This window comes from Phyllobates terribilis, unplaced genomic scaffold, assembly GCF_046119375.1.
Source record: "Phyllobates terribilis strain yellow unplaced genomic scaffold, ASM4611937v1 Scaffold_1__5_contigs__length_1240528914, whole genome shotgun sequence".
NCBI classification, from domain to species: domain Eukaryota; kingdom Metazoa; phylum Chordata; class Amphibia; order Anura; family Dendrobatidae; genus Phyllobates; species Phyllobates terribilis.
In genome coordinates, this window is record NW_027362761.1 from 270,901,844 (window position 1) to 270,918,228 (window position 16,385).

The 16,385-nt window shown below is 41.2% G+C and overlaps 1 protein-coding gene across 2 annotated transcripts in view; it reads left to right on the plus strand.

Moving 5' to 3' along the window:
- ACACB (acetyl-CoA carboxylase beta) overlaps positions 1–16,385 on the plus strand; it is a 162,948-nt gene that overhangs the window by 13,896 nt on the left and 132,667 nt on the right. For both annotated transcript variants that reach the window (XM_073672534.1, XM_073672540.1), the window contains exon 2: positions 6,165–6,690. In XM_073672534.1, coding sequence (XP_073528635.1) covers positions 6,173–6,690 — 518 coding nt within the window. In that variant the 5' untranslated portion in view covers positions 6,165–6,172. The remainder of the gene's footprint in view (positions 1–6,164; positions 6,691–16,385) is intronic.

Here is a 16,385-nt window from a genome sequence, read left to right on the forward strand (position 1 = left end):
GTATAAGGTAAAAATCTGCTGCTGCCAAAACGATAGCAAGGCCGCATCAGAAAAACTACCACCAGCACTCTCCACCGAAAACGCTGTGGATGCGCTGGTGTCTAAAAGACGCCAAGTGCACATATTCTAAGAATGTTTGTCAAGCAGTTTCCTACTATACATACAGTGGTTTGCAAAAGTATTCACCCCCTTGGCTTTTTATCTATTTTCTTACAGTACAACCTGTGTGTTTGATGCATCAGCATTAAATAGTCTGAGTTGGTGAAGTGAAGTTAGAAAAAGACAAATTAAATTTATGAGATCAAGTGAATTACGTCACTCTGTTATTTAAATGGAAACCCCAATATCAGTGCTCAGCGAAGAGCACAAGATAAATGGGAACATTTTACATAACGTTTTGGATCACAATAAAAGCTTTGACTCAATCCACAAAAAAAGCAAGTCCACACTTAGGTCCGTCATCTGTTAACAGAAATATAGGGGGATTCCACGTTATATAAAGTAATTTTAGAATACGGACTGACAGACAAATATCCAACCTAGAGGACACAGAGAGCCACGTCGGGTCACTCAAATCTTATGCATACTTATATGGTGAGATCAGAACTCATGGATAAAATACTAAGCCTCAATTGAGGCTTGCCTTTGAGGCTATTTATGGGATCTACAATCCTTGATGTTCATCTGAGATAAGTCTTCCTTTATCTATTTCTTTCTTTATATGTGGAGGTTGCAACAGACTGTGATGCAGCGTAGAAGCAGGGCCAGTGAGGGAGAGCCACCGAGGAGGGGGGGCGCCACATCGCCATCTTTACCTAGGGTACCAAACTCCGCTGCTAGGCAGGGTATATTGTGTAGCCTTTCTCATAGGACCTGATTAGCCCAGATAGGGATGTGTAGACTTATCTATATATGTGTTGTGTGGGTTTTTTTGCACTTAGTCACTTTTTTGCACTTAGTCACTTTATCCTGAGGACACTCAATACCCATTGATCTGGGTTCACTCTGGTCACCAATTCTGCTGATAATCAAAGGGTGAGATTGCTATTTGCACTTGTTAGTTGGACATAGTATTTTATCCATGAGTTCTGATCTCACCATATAAGTATGCATATGATTTGAGTGACCCGACGTGGCTCTCTGTGTCCTCTAGGTTGGATATTTGTCTGTCAGTCCGTATTTTAAAATTACTTAAAGCATAGATTTTATTTTTTGAGGTTACATGTTAACTTTATTCTAGTCCTCAAAACTATTTATACTGTATAATTGTTTATTCACTGGGCTTCCACGTTACTAGTAGCATAAAGGCTCTGGAAAAGCAAAATGGCCCTTGCCCCATCAAGAGAAATTCAGCAAATTCTGTGCTCCCAAATCCAAATGCCCCCCTCCCTTGTGAGCCCCACAGTGTGCCAAGACCGCAGTTAGCGTCCATATTTTTGGCATTTCTGTAGCGATAAGAGCCTGCCAAATTTACTGATGCATGTCTCGAGAAGCACAAGCTTGGCATAATGTACTGGGCACTACAGCGTACTGGTCACTACAACGGCAGTTTGCAATTTTCACTAGGCAAAATCCACTGCTGCTTGTTTCTGGAAAACACACCCATGTAGTTAAAATCCTCACCTTGCCTTCCACTAACCATTAGGGTAGGTTCACATGAGCATGTAGAATATAATTAACAGTTTCAGCCAGAAAACTCAGACAATGTTTTTTCTCACTTGTCATCTGTGTGTAGTCTGCATACAATAATTTTTTTTTACAGCAGCTATTAATAATCTACAGGATCATTTACAGTTTCCTATGCTTCAGAATTGCAATGTATCCGTAAAAATCCGATGCTATAATGTGCCTCTGTGTGGGATCCGATTCCTTTCAGGCACCCATGGCCTCGAATGGGTGAGTTTCATGAAACTCGTGCATGCTGAGATTTTTTTTTTCTTCCACACACAGATTCGGTCAATGAAAAAAAAAAAATCTATCATCTACACTGCTCCATTGAATAACATTGGTCTGAGTGCTGTCCGTTTTTTTATGGATAGCACTCGGGAACGAATTACGGTCGTGGGCATGATTGTTTTGTTTACAATGGCACTCCTTTTCTCCTCTGGTAAATTTCCTATCCCTCATTAAGTTAACCGAATAATGCAAAGACTCCTGAAAACACGACAGCGAATCACCTAATTTTCCCACAACCTCTTTTGCATGTGGGAGGTGGACATCATTATAAGGCCAGGTCCAGACACACATTTCCCAGTCCGTATTGGAATTGCAATTCCTGGACTGACCGTGGGTTATTGGATCCAAATTTACAATCGAGTACCATATAAGACTAAGTTCTGGTTGTTGCAGTCAATATAGAAACCCTAAAATACGCTTGTGTCAAACCAGCCTAAGGCCAGGTCCAATGGGGTTATTTCACGGACCGTATACAGTGGTTTGCGAAAGTATTCACCCCCTTGGCATTTTTCGTATTTTGCTACCTCACACCCTTGATTTTCTCGGGTGTTTTTTTATTTTATTTTATTTTTTTTATTTTTTTTAAGGGTTTGCATCAATTCATGTACAGAACATACCTACAACTGTGAACATTTGATTTTCTTTTTTACTGTGAAGCAAACGCCAAATAGAACAAAATAACCGAAAACTTCAGTATGCATAACTATTCACCTCCCTAAAGTCAGTACTTTGTAGCGCCTCCTTTTGCGGCAATTACAGCTCAAAATCGCTTTGGATGAGTCTCTATGAGCTTTCCATTGGGATATTTGGCTCTTTCAAGTTAAATGGTTTCCTCTGGTGAACACCAATCTTCATGTCTGACCACAGATTCTCAATTGTATTGAATTCTGGGCTTTGACTAGGCCACCACAAAACATTTACATTTAAGCCACTCCAGTGTTTCTTTAGCAGTATGTTTTGGGTCATTGTCTTTTTGTAAGGTGAACCTCCGTCCCAGTCTCAAATCACTGACAGACTGAAACAGGATTTGCTCAAGATTACTTATCTTCCCCTCCACTCAGACCATTTTCCTTGTCCCTGCTGCTGAAAAATATCCACACATGATACTGCCACCACCATGTTTTATTGTGGGGATGGTGTTCTTGGGTTGATGAGCTGTGTTGGTTTTGCGCCAGACATAGCGTTTACCTTGGTGGCCAAAAAGTTCAATTTTGTTCTCATCTGATCACAGCACCTTCCTCCATATATTTGGGGAGTCTCCCGCATGTCTTTTGGCAAACTCAAAACGAGCCTTACAATTTTTGTGGGTAAGTAAAGGCTTTTTTTCTGCCCACTCTTCCTTAAAGGCCACCTCTATGGAGTGTTCGACTTATTGTGGTCGTATGGACAGATACTCCATTTTCTGCTTGGGAACTCTGCAGCTCCTTCAGGGTTACCTTTGGTCTCTGTGCTGCCACTCTGATTAATGCCCACCTTGCCTGGGCTGAGAGTTTTTGTGGACTTCCCTTTCTTGGCAGGTTTGTTATGGTACCATGTTCTTTCCATTTGATGATAATGGATTTCATGGTGTTCCAGGGGATCATCAGAGAGTGGGTTATTTTTTTACAACCCAACCCTGACTTGTTTGGAGATCTCCATGATCTTCATGGTGTTGTTTGGTTAGCTATGTCTCTTGCTTAATGGTTATTGCAGCCTCTGTGGCTTTTCAGAAAAGGTGTGTGTACAGTCATGGCCAAAAGTATTGAGAATGAGACAAATAGTAATTTTTCCAAAGTTTACTGCTTAATTTTTTGTAATGGCAATTTGCATATACTCCTGAATGTCAAAGAGTGATCAGCTTAACAGCAATTACTGTACTTGCAAAGTCAATATTTGCCCAGAAAATGAACTTTAACCCCCAAAACACATTTCAACATCATTGCAGTCTTGCCTTAAAAGGAGCAGCTAACATTTTTTTAGTGATTGATCCATTAACACAGGTGTGGGTGTTGATGAGGACAGGGCTGGCGATCAATCAGTCATGATTAAGTAAGAATGACATCACTGGACACTTTAAAAGGAGGCTGGTTCTTGGTATCATTGTTTCTCTTCAGTTAACCATGGTTATCTCTAAAGAAACACGTGCAGCCATCATTGCACTGCACAAAAATGGCCTAACAGGGAAGAGTATCGCAGCTACAAAGATTGCACCTCAGTCAACAATCTATCGCATCATCAAGAACTTCAAGGAGAGAGCTTCCATTGTTGTCAAAAAGGCTCCAGGGCGCCCAAGAAAGATCAGCAAGCGCCAGGACCGTATCTTAAAACTGTTTCAGCTGCGGGATCGGACTACCAGCAGTGCCGAGCTTGCTCAGGAATGGCAGCAGGCTGGTGTGAGTGCTTCTGCACGCACTGTGAGGCGGAGACTCTTTGAGCAAGGGCTGGTTTCAAGGAGGGCAGCAAAGAAGCCACTTCTCTCTAGAAAAAACATCAGGGACCGACTGATATTCTGCAAAAGGTACAGGGAGTGGACTGCTGAGGACTGGGGCAAAGTCATTTTCTCTGATGAATCCCCAGCTTATTCGGAGAAGAAGAGGTGAGCGCTACCACCAGTCTTGTCTCATGCCAACTGTAAAGCATCCTGAAACCATTCATGTGTGGGATTGCTTCTCAGCCAAGGGAATCGGCTCACTCACAGTCTTGCCTAAAAACACAGCCATGAATAAAGAATGGTACCAGAATGTCCTCCAAGAGCAACTTCTCCCAACCGTCCAAGAGCAGTTTGGCGCCCAACAATGCCTTTTCCAGCATGATGGAGCACCTTGCCATAAAGCAAAGGTGATAACAAAATGGCTCATGGAACAAAACATAGAGATTTTGGGTCCATGGCCTGGAAACTCCCCAGATCTTAATCCCATTGAGAACTTGTGGTCAATCATCAAGAGACGGGTGGACAAACAAAAGCCAACAAATTCTGGCAAAATGCAAGCATTGATTATGCAAGAATGGACTGCTATCAGTCAGGATTTGGTCCAAAAGTTGATTGAGAGCATGCCAGGGAGAATTACAGAGGTCTTGAAGAAGAAGGGGCAACACTGCAAATATTGACTTGCTGCATTAACTCATTCTAACTGTCAATATAACCTATTGGTACTCATAATATGATTGCAATTATATTTCTGTATGTGATATAAACATCAGACAAACACTAATAAAAACCAGAGGCCAGCAGATCATGTGAAAATATAATTTTGGTGTCATTCTCAAAACTTTTGGCCATGACTGTATATACCGATAGACCACGTGACTAGGGATGAGTGAATATTAACGAATATTAACCCTTTCGGCGAGTATGCTCGGGCGAGTACCGAGTATCTTAAGCTTACTCGGTGATGTGTTTGAATCACTCCCGTGTGCATGATTTGCGACTGTTTGACAGCTTTAATACATGTGAGGAATGCTTGTTTCTTTCGCATTCCTCACATGTATTAAAGCTGTCAAACAGTCGCAAATCAAGCACACGGGAATGATTCAAACATATCACAGAGTACGCTTAAGATACTCGGTACTCGCCCGAGCATACTCGCCGAAAGGGTTAACCGAACATACTCGCTCATCACTACATGTGACACTTATATTGCACACAGGTGCACCAGAAATTTTTAGGGGCTTCATAGTAAAATGGGTGCATACATATGCACATGCCAATTTTTAGTTATTTGATCCCATAAATGTAAGCCTATATATTTCTCACTTTACTAACGAAGACTATTTAGTGCTGATGCATCACATACAAATCGGATTACAAAAATATTTAAACACAGGTTGTAATGTAAGTTATGGGTACAATGCCAAGGGGGGTGAATACTTTCGCAAGCCATTGTATTGACCAAAATGCCTGGTATGACCATGGATCTCCTAACCCAAACTTAGAATCTCATAGACACATGAGTCAGTAAGTTCGGGTCGGGAGAACCGTAGCCATCCCGGACATTGCAGTCCATATACAGACCTTGACATAAGCTTGTCTGAACCTGATATATATTTATAGAGCCTGTACATATCAAACGACCTAAAGGAATTTTCTATTTAATAAATTGCTAACTTATATGATCATTGAAAAAAGTGCATATTATGAAAACCTTTAGTCAGCATTTTCTCAGTGAAAAAAAAAATTGTTCCTGTATTAAAAAATTGTAGCTTTACAGTTTCTACTGATTTATTTCTAGATTTCTGAATGGTGTTATTGACCTCATCTTCATTGCTGGCAGTGTTTTGGCTGATCTGGAAAACATGGGGATTACATTGTAAAAAATACAGAGTATGTTGTGATACTCAAGAGACAGTCATGGATACCGACAAGTCATGTACTGAAACTTTACAGCAGGAAGAAGCTGCTGACCCACCAGTACCAGAAGAAAGTTCCAAAACACAAATAGTAACTAACTCAACCAATCCGGTAGAAAATTTAGAGTTGACTTTAGCACCGATTGTCCCATCTCCTGCAAAACCAGAGCAGAAACAGTTAAAATTTGCACCCTCAAAGAGAAGTGATCCTGAACCAAAGCACACAAATATAAGGAAGCCACCTCTTTCTCGGTTTATCCTGGGCTCTTCTGAGGACAACTCTTCTGATGATGAGAGCGTTGTAGGCTCCTTTAAAAGCCCAAGAAAAAGCAGTCTAACCAGTAGTGGGTCACTGACTCCATCCCTGTCATCATTACCAGAAACAGAGCCACTGACCACCACCATAAGGTAAGCATTTATTTATATAATGTTGTGCCCTTGAGCATGTGCTCCTATGAAGAACAGGTTTGTTTAGTTGCTTCCCTTTCAGCCTTGTTTTCCCGTTCACACAAAGAAGAATTTCATGAGTGATTGAGGTGGAAAAGAGGTGGGTATATTCTAGACTGGATTTACAGCTCATGGTGTCCTAGGCATTGGACCTAAATGGACCCCTATTAAAAAGGAACACTCAACATAGAGATGTTTCAATTAAATATTAACATTTCTAGCCCTACTCCTGAAGTTAACTTTTCTGCCTATACTGTGATAGACAGAAAGCTGTCACTTATGAGCTTATGAATACTGAGGACAACAAAACACGTTCTCCGAATTAAAGGGAATCTGTCTGGTGATTTTTTCACAGCATACTAATAGTATCCTGAAATAGGGCTTGGGCAGGCATTTCTGAATATGTAACATTTATTGCTGTACCTTGCCCCGTTTTCTTGCTGTAAACTCCGGATAATTCAGTCGCGCGTCGGCTAGTCAAGCATATGTAAATCAAAAGTAAATATTCACCCCTACCCATACCCATAATCCTGCCCACTTCTCTGTGGTGATATCAGTGATAGTTAGGGTGCAGTCAGAATATATATATATACACACACACACACACACACAGGTGCATCTCACTAAATTAGAATATAATCAAAAAGTTAATTTTATTTCAGTTCTTCAATACAAAAAGTGACTCCTATATTATATAGTCATTACTCATCACACCGCTCCTGGTGCATGCAGTGTACAGGTGATGACTCGCCAGTCTGGCTAATCATAAACCAAGCCTGGGATCCCAGAGGGTAAGGAAACTCACACCGCTCCTGTCCATGGCCAGAGAGCACTGACCTGGACTGTGGTTGCTTGAAGCAATTTGCTCATCTCTACTGTACACCATTCATTTCATTTACTGAAACAACTGTGAAAATATTCCAAGCAGGGTGACATGGTGGAAAATGCAAACAGCAAAAAAAAATAAAATACAGTACAGACCAAAAGTTTGGACACACCTTCTCATTTAAAGATTTTTCTGTATTTTCATGACTATGAAAATTGTACATTCACACTGAAGGCATCAAAACTATGAATTAACACATGTGGAATTATATACTTAACAAAAAAGTGTGAAACAACTGAAAATGTCTTATATTCTAGGTTCTTCAAAGTAGCCACCTTTGATGACTGCTTTGCACACTCTTGGCATTCTCTTGATGAGCTTCAAGAGGTAGTCACCGGAAATGGTCTTCCAACAATCTTGAAGGAGTTCCCAGAGATGCTTAGCGCTTGTTGGCCCTTTTACTTTCACTCTGCGGTCCAGCTCACCCCAAACCATCTCGATTGGGTTCAGGTCTGGTGACTCTGGAGGCCAGGTCATCTGGCGTAGCACCCCATCACTCTCCTTCTTGGTCAAATAGCCCTTACACAGCCTGGAGGTGTGTTTGGGGTCATTGTCCTGTTGAAAAATAAATGATGGTCCAGCTAAACGCAAACCAGATGGAATAGCATGCCGCTGCAAGATGCTGTGGTAGCCATGCTCGTTCAGTATGCCTTCAATTTTGAATAAATTCCCAACAGTGTCACCAGCAAAGCACCCCCACACCATCACACCTCCTCCTCCATGCATGCGTCACGGTGGGAACCAGTCATGTAGAGTCCATCCGCTCACTTTTTCTGCATCGCGCAAAGACACAGTGGTTGGAACCAAAGATCTCAAATTTGGACTCACCAGACCAAAGCACACATTTCCACTGGTCTAATGTCCATTCCTTGTGTTCTTTAGCCCAAACAAGTCTCTTCTGCTTGTTGCCTGTCCTTAGCAGTGGTTTCCTAGCAGCTATTTTACCATGAAGGCCTGCTGCACAAAGTCTCCTCTTAACAGTTATTGAAGATATGTGTCTGCTGCTAGAACTCTGTGTAGCATTGACCTGGTCTCTAATCAGAGCTGCTGTTAACCTGCGATTTCTGAGGCTGGTGACTCGGATAAACTTATCCTCAGAAGCAGAGGTGACTCTTGGTCTTCCTTTCCTGGGGCGGTCCTCATGTGAGCCAGTTTCTTTGTAGCGCTTGATGGTTTTTGCAACTGCACTTGGGGACACTTTCAAAGTTTGCCCAATTTTTCGGACTGACTGACCTTCGTTTTTTAAAATAATGATGGCCACTCGTTTTTCTTTACTTAGCTGCTTTTTTCTTGCCATAATACAAATTCTAACAGTCTATTCAGTAGGACTATCAGTTGTGTATCCACCTGACTTCTGCACAACACAACTGATGGTCCCAACCCCATTTATAAGACAAGAAATCCCACTTATTAAACCTGACAGGGCACACCTGTGAAGTGAAAACCATTTCCGGTGACTACCTCTTGAAGCTCATCAAGAGAATGCCAAGAGTGTGCAAAGCAGTCATCAAAGCAAAAGACATATTTTCAGTTGTTTCACACTTTTTTGTTAAGTATATAATTCCACATGTGTTAATTCATAGTTTTGATGCCTTCAGTGTGAATGTACAATGTTCAAAGTCATGAAAATACAGAAAAATCTTTAAATGAGAAGGTGTGTCCAAACTTTTGGTCTGTACTGTATATATACACAGGTGCATCTCACTAAATTAGATAATCAAAAAGTTAATTTATTTCAGTTCTTCACTACAAAGTGAAACTCATATTATATAGAGTCATTACAAACAGAGTGATCTATTTCAAGTGTTTATTTCTGTTAATGTTGATGATTATGGCTTACAACCAATGAAAACACAAAAGTCATTATTGAGGAAATTAAAATACTTAACAAAAAAACAACTGCAAAGGCTTCCTAACCGTCTAAAAAGGTCCTTTAGTCTGTTTCAATAGGCTCCACAATCATGGGGAAGACTGCTGACTTGACAGATGTCCAGAAGGCAGTCATTGACACTCTCCACAAGATCCCAGAGTTCCAATTTTCATTTGGAAGTCAAGGTCCCAGAGTCTGGAGGAAGAGTGGAGAGGCCACAATCCAAGCTGCTTGAGGTCTAGTGTGAAGTTTCCACAATCAGTGATGGTTTGGGGAGCCATGTCATCTGCTGGTGTAGGTCCACTGTGTTTTATCAAGACCAAAGTCAGCGTAGCCATCTACCAGCAAATTTTAGAGCACTTCATGCTTCCCTCTGCCGACAAGCTTTTTGGAGATGGAAATATCATTCTCCAGCAGGACCTGGCACCTGTCCACACTGCCAAAAGTACCGATACCTGGTTTAAAAACAACAGTATCACTGTGCTTGATTGGCCAGTAAACTCGCCTGACCTTAACCCCGTAGAGAATATATGGGATATTGTCAAGAGGAAGAGGAGAGACACTAGACCCAACAATGCAGATGAGCTGAAGGCTGCTATCAAAGCAACCTGGGCTTCCATAACACCTCAGCAGTGCCACAGGCTGATCGCCTCCATGCCACACTGCATTGATGCAAAAGGAGCCCCGACCAAGTATTGAGTGCATTTACTGAACATACATTTCAGTAGGCCAACATTTCGGATTTTAAAAACATTTTTCAAGCTGTTGTTATAAAGTATTCTAATTTACTGAGATAATGGCTTTTGTGTTTTCATTGGCTGTAAGCCATAATCATCAACATTAACAGAAATAAACACTTGAAATAGATCACTCTGTTTGTAATGACTCTATATAATAGGAGTTTCACTTTTTATATTGAAGAACTGAAATAAATTAACTTTTTGATTATCTAATTTAGTGAGATGCACCTGTATATATTATTTTTTTTTTGCTGTTTGTATTTTTCACCATGTCACCCTGCTTGGAATATTTTCACAGTTTCAGTAAATGAAATGAATGGTGTACAGTAGAGATGAGCGAATTGCTTCAAGCAACCACAGTCCAGGTCAGTGCTCTCTGGCCATGGACCGGAGTGGTGTGAGTTTCCTTACCCTCTGGGATCCCAGGCTTGGTTTATGATTAGCCAGACTGGTGAGTCATCACCTGTACACTGCATGCACCACAGATTACATCAGACCAGGCCAATGCATGAAATGATGGATTGGGGAACCTTGAAGCAGAGGAAATTCGCACAGCTCCTGTCCACAGTCAGAGAGCACTAACCTGCACTATGGACTGGGGTGGCGTGAAGCTGTCCTCTCATCTCTAGCGTCAATCAAAACTACAAATCATCCCTTAACAAAAAAGAAAAAAAAAAGCCATGGACACAAAAAACACTAGTTAAAGCTTTTGAAAGAAGAGCAGGAGAAAAAAAACATAAGTCACAAGTGAAAATGGGTCCCTGTCAGGAGGGGATTTACTCCTAAAGCACTGCAACACTGTATTGTACTGCTGACATAGGGAGGTATTGTGCTCTATCATGTCTGTACATTTTATAGCACAAACAATGTACATTATAAAGCAAATAAATATTCAAAAATACAATAGGCTTACACACATTCACAACAGCTTATACAATAGAGTTGTAAAAGTCATTAAGCTTTTCAGGATGTGGCCTAATTTGGGACATTAAGGGGATATTCCATCTTGTTAAATGGATAGAATTGCAAAGTGCTTGTAAAAATCAGCAACTTTGCAATTTGCCTCTTATTAAAAATCCTCTTTGTTTTCAAAAACTGAGGGATTTTTAATCTTATTGTGTTCTGCTAGTTGCTACCTGTGCAGTCTGTGAGAGATGGCAGATCATCTAGGCAATGAGCGCACTTGCAAATTCTTTGCCGAACTTCATTGCCCCTGCACTTCTCCCATGCTGACTCTTCCTGCAGAATGGGAGAGATCACAGTTTGAACCAATGGTGCAACCATACTGGTCTGAACTGGCACACATCCACCCACCTCCTTCCTGGCAAACAGGAAGCCAGGAGGGAGTGGAGCATCTGCTCCTGAAGAAAAAAGTTGCTACAACCCCTTTTAAAGGATATAGTGTGTTTTTTTTCTGTTCTTTAATCTCTGTATTCACCTTAACTATCTTGTTTTTCCTTACAAATGGAAATATGATGCTGTAGGATTTTACTCTCTGGTTGGCATCAGGCCTTAGGCAATACAGTTTTGGTCCAAACATGTGCATAACTCATACACGGCTGAGCTAGCCCCAGCTCGGTCAAACAAAACAGCTATTGTCCATAGCAACCACTGATACTTGTGATTTTTTGCACACTGCCTGTGCAGACTCCTCTCAGAAAGGGATTTTGGCACTGCAACTGTCTCTCTTCAGCTCCAAGATAGATCCAGTCTGGTCAGCTTTTCCGTAGCTGACTAATTTAGATGAACACTTAGCCTGTTTATATGCATGTGCACTAATCAAAGCCTACCTGACATTGCTACAATGCCTTGATTCTTTGAGGAATGGGTTGTTTTGTTTCTTTAAAGGTGATATATTTATGACTGCACCCACAGGTCGCTAAAACAGGGGTCCAAAGTCTTTTATGCCACCTCACTTCACGACTGCTGCAAGGAGGAGTTTGAATGGACTGGCATCACACATGCTTTACCACTGCTCCATTCAAAGTCTTTAGGAGAATTTGAAACCCACATTCAAGTGAGCGGAGTAGAGGTCTAAGTGATCTTGCACATATCTGTCCTGTGGATAGGTGAGCTATGTCCTTTGTGTAAAAACCCCCTTTAACTTACATCTAACATATCTACTCAAAATACAGGGCTAACAATAACAGCAGAAGACTCATGTGCAAGAACAGTATACGGGTTCCTTCTGATCAGTGAAATCCTCTTACTGTATGTACATCCTAACAGACCGAACCTGCTAGCTGCTTTTAAGGTGGTCATGGGTCCACTTACCTACTGAGCCCCTGAGTTCTGCACAGGTTGTATCAGTAATATATCTGTCCCTGCCTGAAACAATACCAAAATTAATAAAGGATGCATGGGTTTGTCTGGTGAGGTGGACTCTAAGCTGTAGGTCAGGCTAAGCAGCATGAACAGGAGACTATGCTGCAGCACAGCAGGACTTGCTGCGGATCTGCGAGGACCAGTACAGCAGGATCTACAGGACGGCAGGATGATAGTTGAACTGGAAGCATTAAATTGAGCAGAGCTAGATGTGCGGACTGCACAGGAATAGCAGAGATGTATAGACAAACAGATGACTTGTAGCAGGAGTGTGCTTACATACAGGGACAGCAGAGTTGGGAGTGCAACAGAAACGGGATTGCTGCGACTAGTGTGTTACTAGGAAACTTGACATAGCGACAACTTAGATGAGTGGGTTCAGGAAACTTGACACAGCTGAACTGTAGAGGCGGATGGCATCAGGACAGCTGAGACAAATTAGTTATCTGGTGTCTTGGTTCAACTGAGATTGTAGCTGGATGGAAGTCAGAAGTAGCTGTGGAAACCATTAGACACTTGGCTGGAGCTAAGACAAGTGAAAGGTGAAGCTTTAATCTTGACAAACGTGGTAACGTAGTGCTATATTACCTAGGCCAAAGCAAGCCTTGGAAGAGGACATCGGCAATGTTTGCCAGGTTACCACAGTAACCCGATACGGACTAGCATGGAGGTAGCCGGCCATTAAAGAATTCAAAAACCTTTATAGCCATAAAAAAATGTCTGGTGCAATACAAGGAGGCAGAGATGAGAAATATAGATTTTAGTTGCTAAAACAACAATTAGTGACATTTATTTAACATAAAAAAAATAAAAATGGAAAAATAGGTTAATGTCAATGTTACCATCATTCCAACTCACAGAACTTGTGAACCTGCCCTAACAAACCTCTAATGGCAAACCTGCCTGGTTACACTGTAACTACTCAGATTTACTGTTTAGTTTGAAAAATGACATATTGTGGAAGCTGGAGTGATCGCCGTTATGCTGCCATCTGGCTCCTAAGAAACAGCTGAACAGATGAAGATTGAAAACTTAGATTTGTTTGTGTATTCGTTTGTGGGACTGTCCTGAACCTTCTTTTTTACTTTGCTATTTTCTTCGCAAGTAAACTTTTATTTTGGTTACAACAGGAGCAGATTGTGTTTTAGTAACTCAAATTGTTCCATAACACATAAATCTCAGAACATGTTTTAGTTAAATTACAGATCTGCCAGAAGATAACAACGGTTCTAGACTTCACGTGTGACTGGTGCTCAGTTTCCTAAGTGCGAAAATAACACATTGACCTTGACGTTTAAATTCTTCAGAGTGCTGCCTGCGTTGCACAATGTAATTCTTGGCTACACCGCTGCCGTCACCTTGTGTAACACACAAACAACACTAAACACTTCTAGTCCTCTGTTCGTGTTAATATTCTGCTGAGCAAAAAAAGTGCAATCTAATTTCCAGCAACTTAACCTATTAAAGTTATTTTTGTAATTATAGAAATAATTATACAGTGATCAGCCATAAAATTGTTTGTAAAACCAACACTCTAACATAGGTCAAGTTCTCCTCTTGTCACCAAAACAACTCTGACTAATCAAGCCATTGACCAACCATGACCTTTGAAGGCCTCCCATGGTATGACTTCTCCAAAAAAAATAACAGATTAAAGGGTTTTCCCGTTTTGGACCCCTGCTCCCTCGCTGGAGTTTGTTTTAAAAGAAACTGAATTACTCCCCTTTCCTGGTCGGGCCCAGTCCTGAGTCTTTTTCGCTGCTCCCAGTGTCCATTATTGTCTGTAGTGCTGATGTCCTTTCAACAGCACTGCTATTTGTGAGCACAGCAGCTCTTGGCAATTTTTGCTGTCAACTTTGGCTGAGCTCACTTATTGGCTGCAGCGCTGCTGACTGTTATGATCTGCAACATGTACTAAGGAAAGATAGGAGAAAGCTGTCCCTACAGTAAGACTAAGCTAAATCCCTACGATGTAGCGGGCTGCCTGTTCCTAGTGAACAGACCCGCCTTTGTCCTCGGCTAGTCTGAACGAAAACCTATAGAATTAAGGGAGGGGTCCCTAAAAGAACTAAGGACTGGGACAAAAATGGGACACCCCCTAAACAGCGAAGATGTTGTAGAACACAAAAAGACAAACTGACAAAAATGTACTAGAGGTCCCAGAGGACCAAGCGAACTAGAAAGAAAAAGGCACCGAAGCACCAAGCTAGAGAAACAGTCAAACACTGAAGTCCAGCAAAGCCAGAAGGGCGGAGCTGGAATATAAAGGCCGATTGTCACGTGACCGCAAAACACAAGATGGACAAAACAAACAGGAGGGTTCTAACACTGACGTGACATCCGTGCTGCTGAAAATAACAGACATTGGGAACACTGGCGGAGACTTGGCTCTGGACTGAAGGATGAAGAATAATGCACAGTTTTGTTTTTATTGAACAATCTGTAGCCAAGGAACAGAGGTTCTAAAATATTTCTCAAAAACTGCTTCACAAATGCTTTGGAAAACTCTTCTAATTCATTTCATGGGAAATCCACTTTGCTGTTCATTTGCATGTCGCTTTTTTGAAGCGGCTCTTGATGAAATCCAAACTAAGCATGCTCAAATCAACAGGCTGAAAAATTTGGGTGGAAAAACTCCCAAAAAACTTCAGTTTCCACTTGGAAAAAAAAATCATAGTTTTTGAATACCTTAAACTGTGTGAACATGGCTTAAGTTTCGAACCGATACTTATTGAACCGGATTGAACTTGGTTTTTCTAGCACATACCACAGATTCTTGATAAGATTTAGATTTAGGGGATTTGGAGGCCAAGTCAACACCTTCAACTCTGTCATGCTTTTCAAACTATTCCTGAACCATTTTTGCAGTGGGTAGGAAATACTATCCAGCTGAAAGTGACCACAGCCATTGAGGAATACCATTTGCTGCAATGTATGTGTATGTCATGCCCATCAAAGTAATATCCGCATAAATAGCAGTACTAAAATGCCCAGAGCATCACACTTCATGTGCCAGCTTATGTTCAAACAGTATGTACTAATAACTCTTCTTTCTACAAAATGTAAAATAGTGGAAGACCACCTTCAATTTTTTCCATAGTCCAATATTGAGGTTCACCAGTCACACTGTCATCAGTCACCCTTTGGTACTAACAATCACATGCTGAGTACTCCCTTAGAAAACCTGCCACCTTGGAGTTGCTGTGACCCAGTCATCTAACTATCACAATTTGGTCTTTGTTGAAGTAGCTCAGTTCCTTTTGCTCACGTATATCTGCTTCTAACACATCAACCTCAAGAACTTTGTTCAATTGGTACTCGACATTGGTGCCATTATCACAAGTTATTCACTTCACCTGTCAGTGGTTTTGTTGTGATTTTGTTTGTTTTTTTCATCAATAGAAAGCAATGAGAAAGTGCTAAGAAAACGCTACAAAAAAAAAAAAAAAAAAGCAAAGCTGTTTTTTTCCTAGACGTTTTTTGAACGTAGATGCAGCCAAGTCAGGGAACCAGCGTATGACGTAGCCAGTACGTCATATGTCTTTAAGAGGTTAATTGTGATTGCTCAAGTGGGCAAAAGAAAAAAACAAAACAAAACATTACCTTTTCAGATGAATCCAGATTTCTGTTAAGTAAACCCTTCTACTTAGATGTCGACAGTTCAGGCTGGTGGAGGAGTAGTGGTGTGGGGAATGCTTTTTTGGCACCCTCTGGGTCCTCCAATACCTGTTGGTGGCCATTTAGACAGTGGAGGTTACCTAAGCATTGTGGACAACCAAGTTCATCCCTTCCTAGCAGCAGTTTATTATAAGACAGGAGTTCCCGTCCAGCAGGA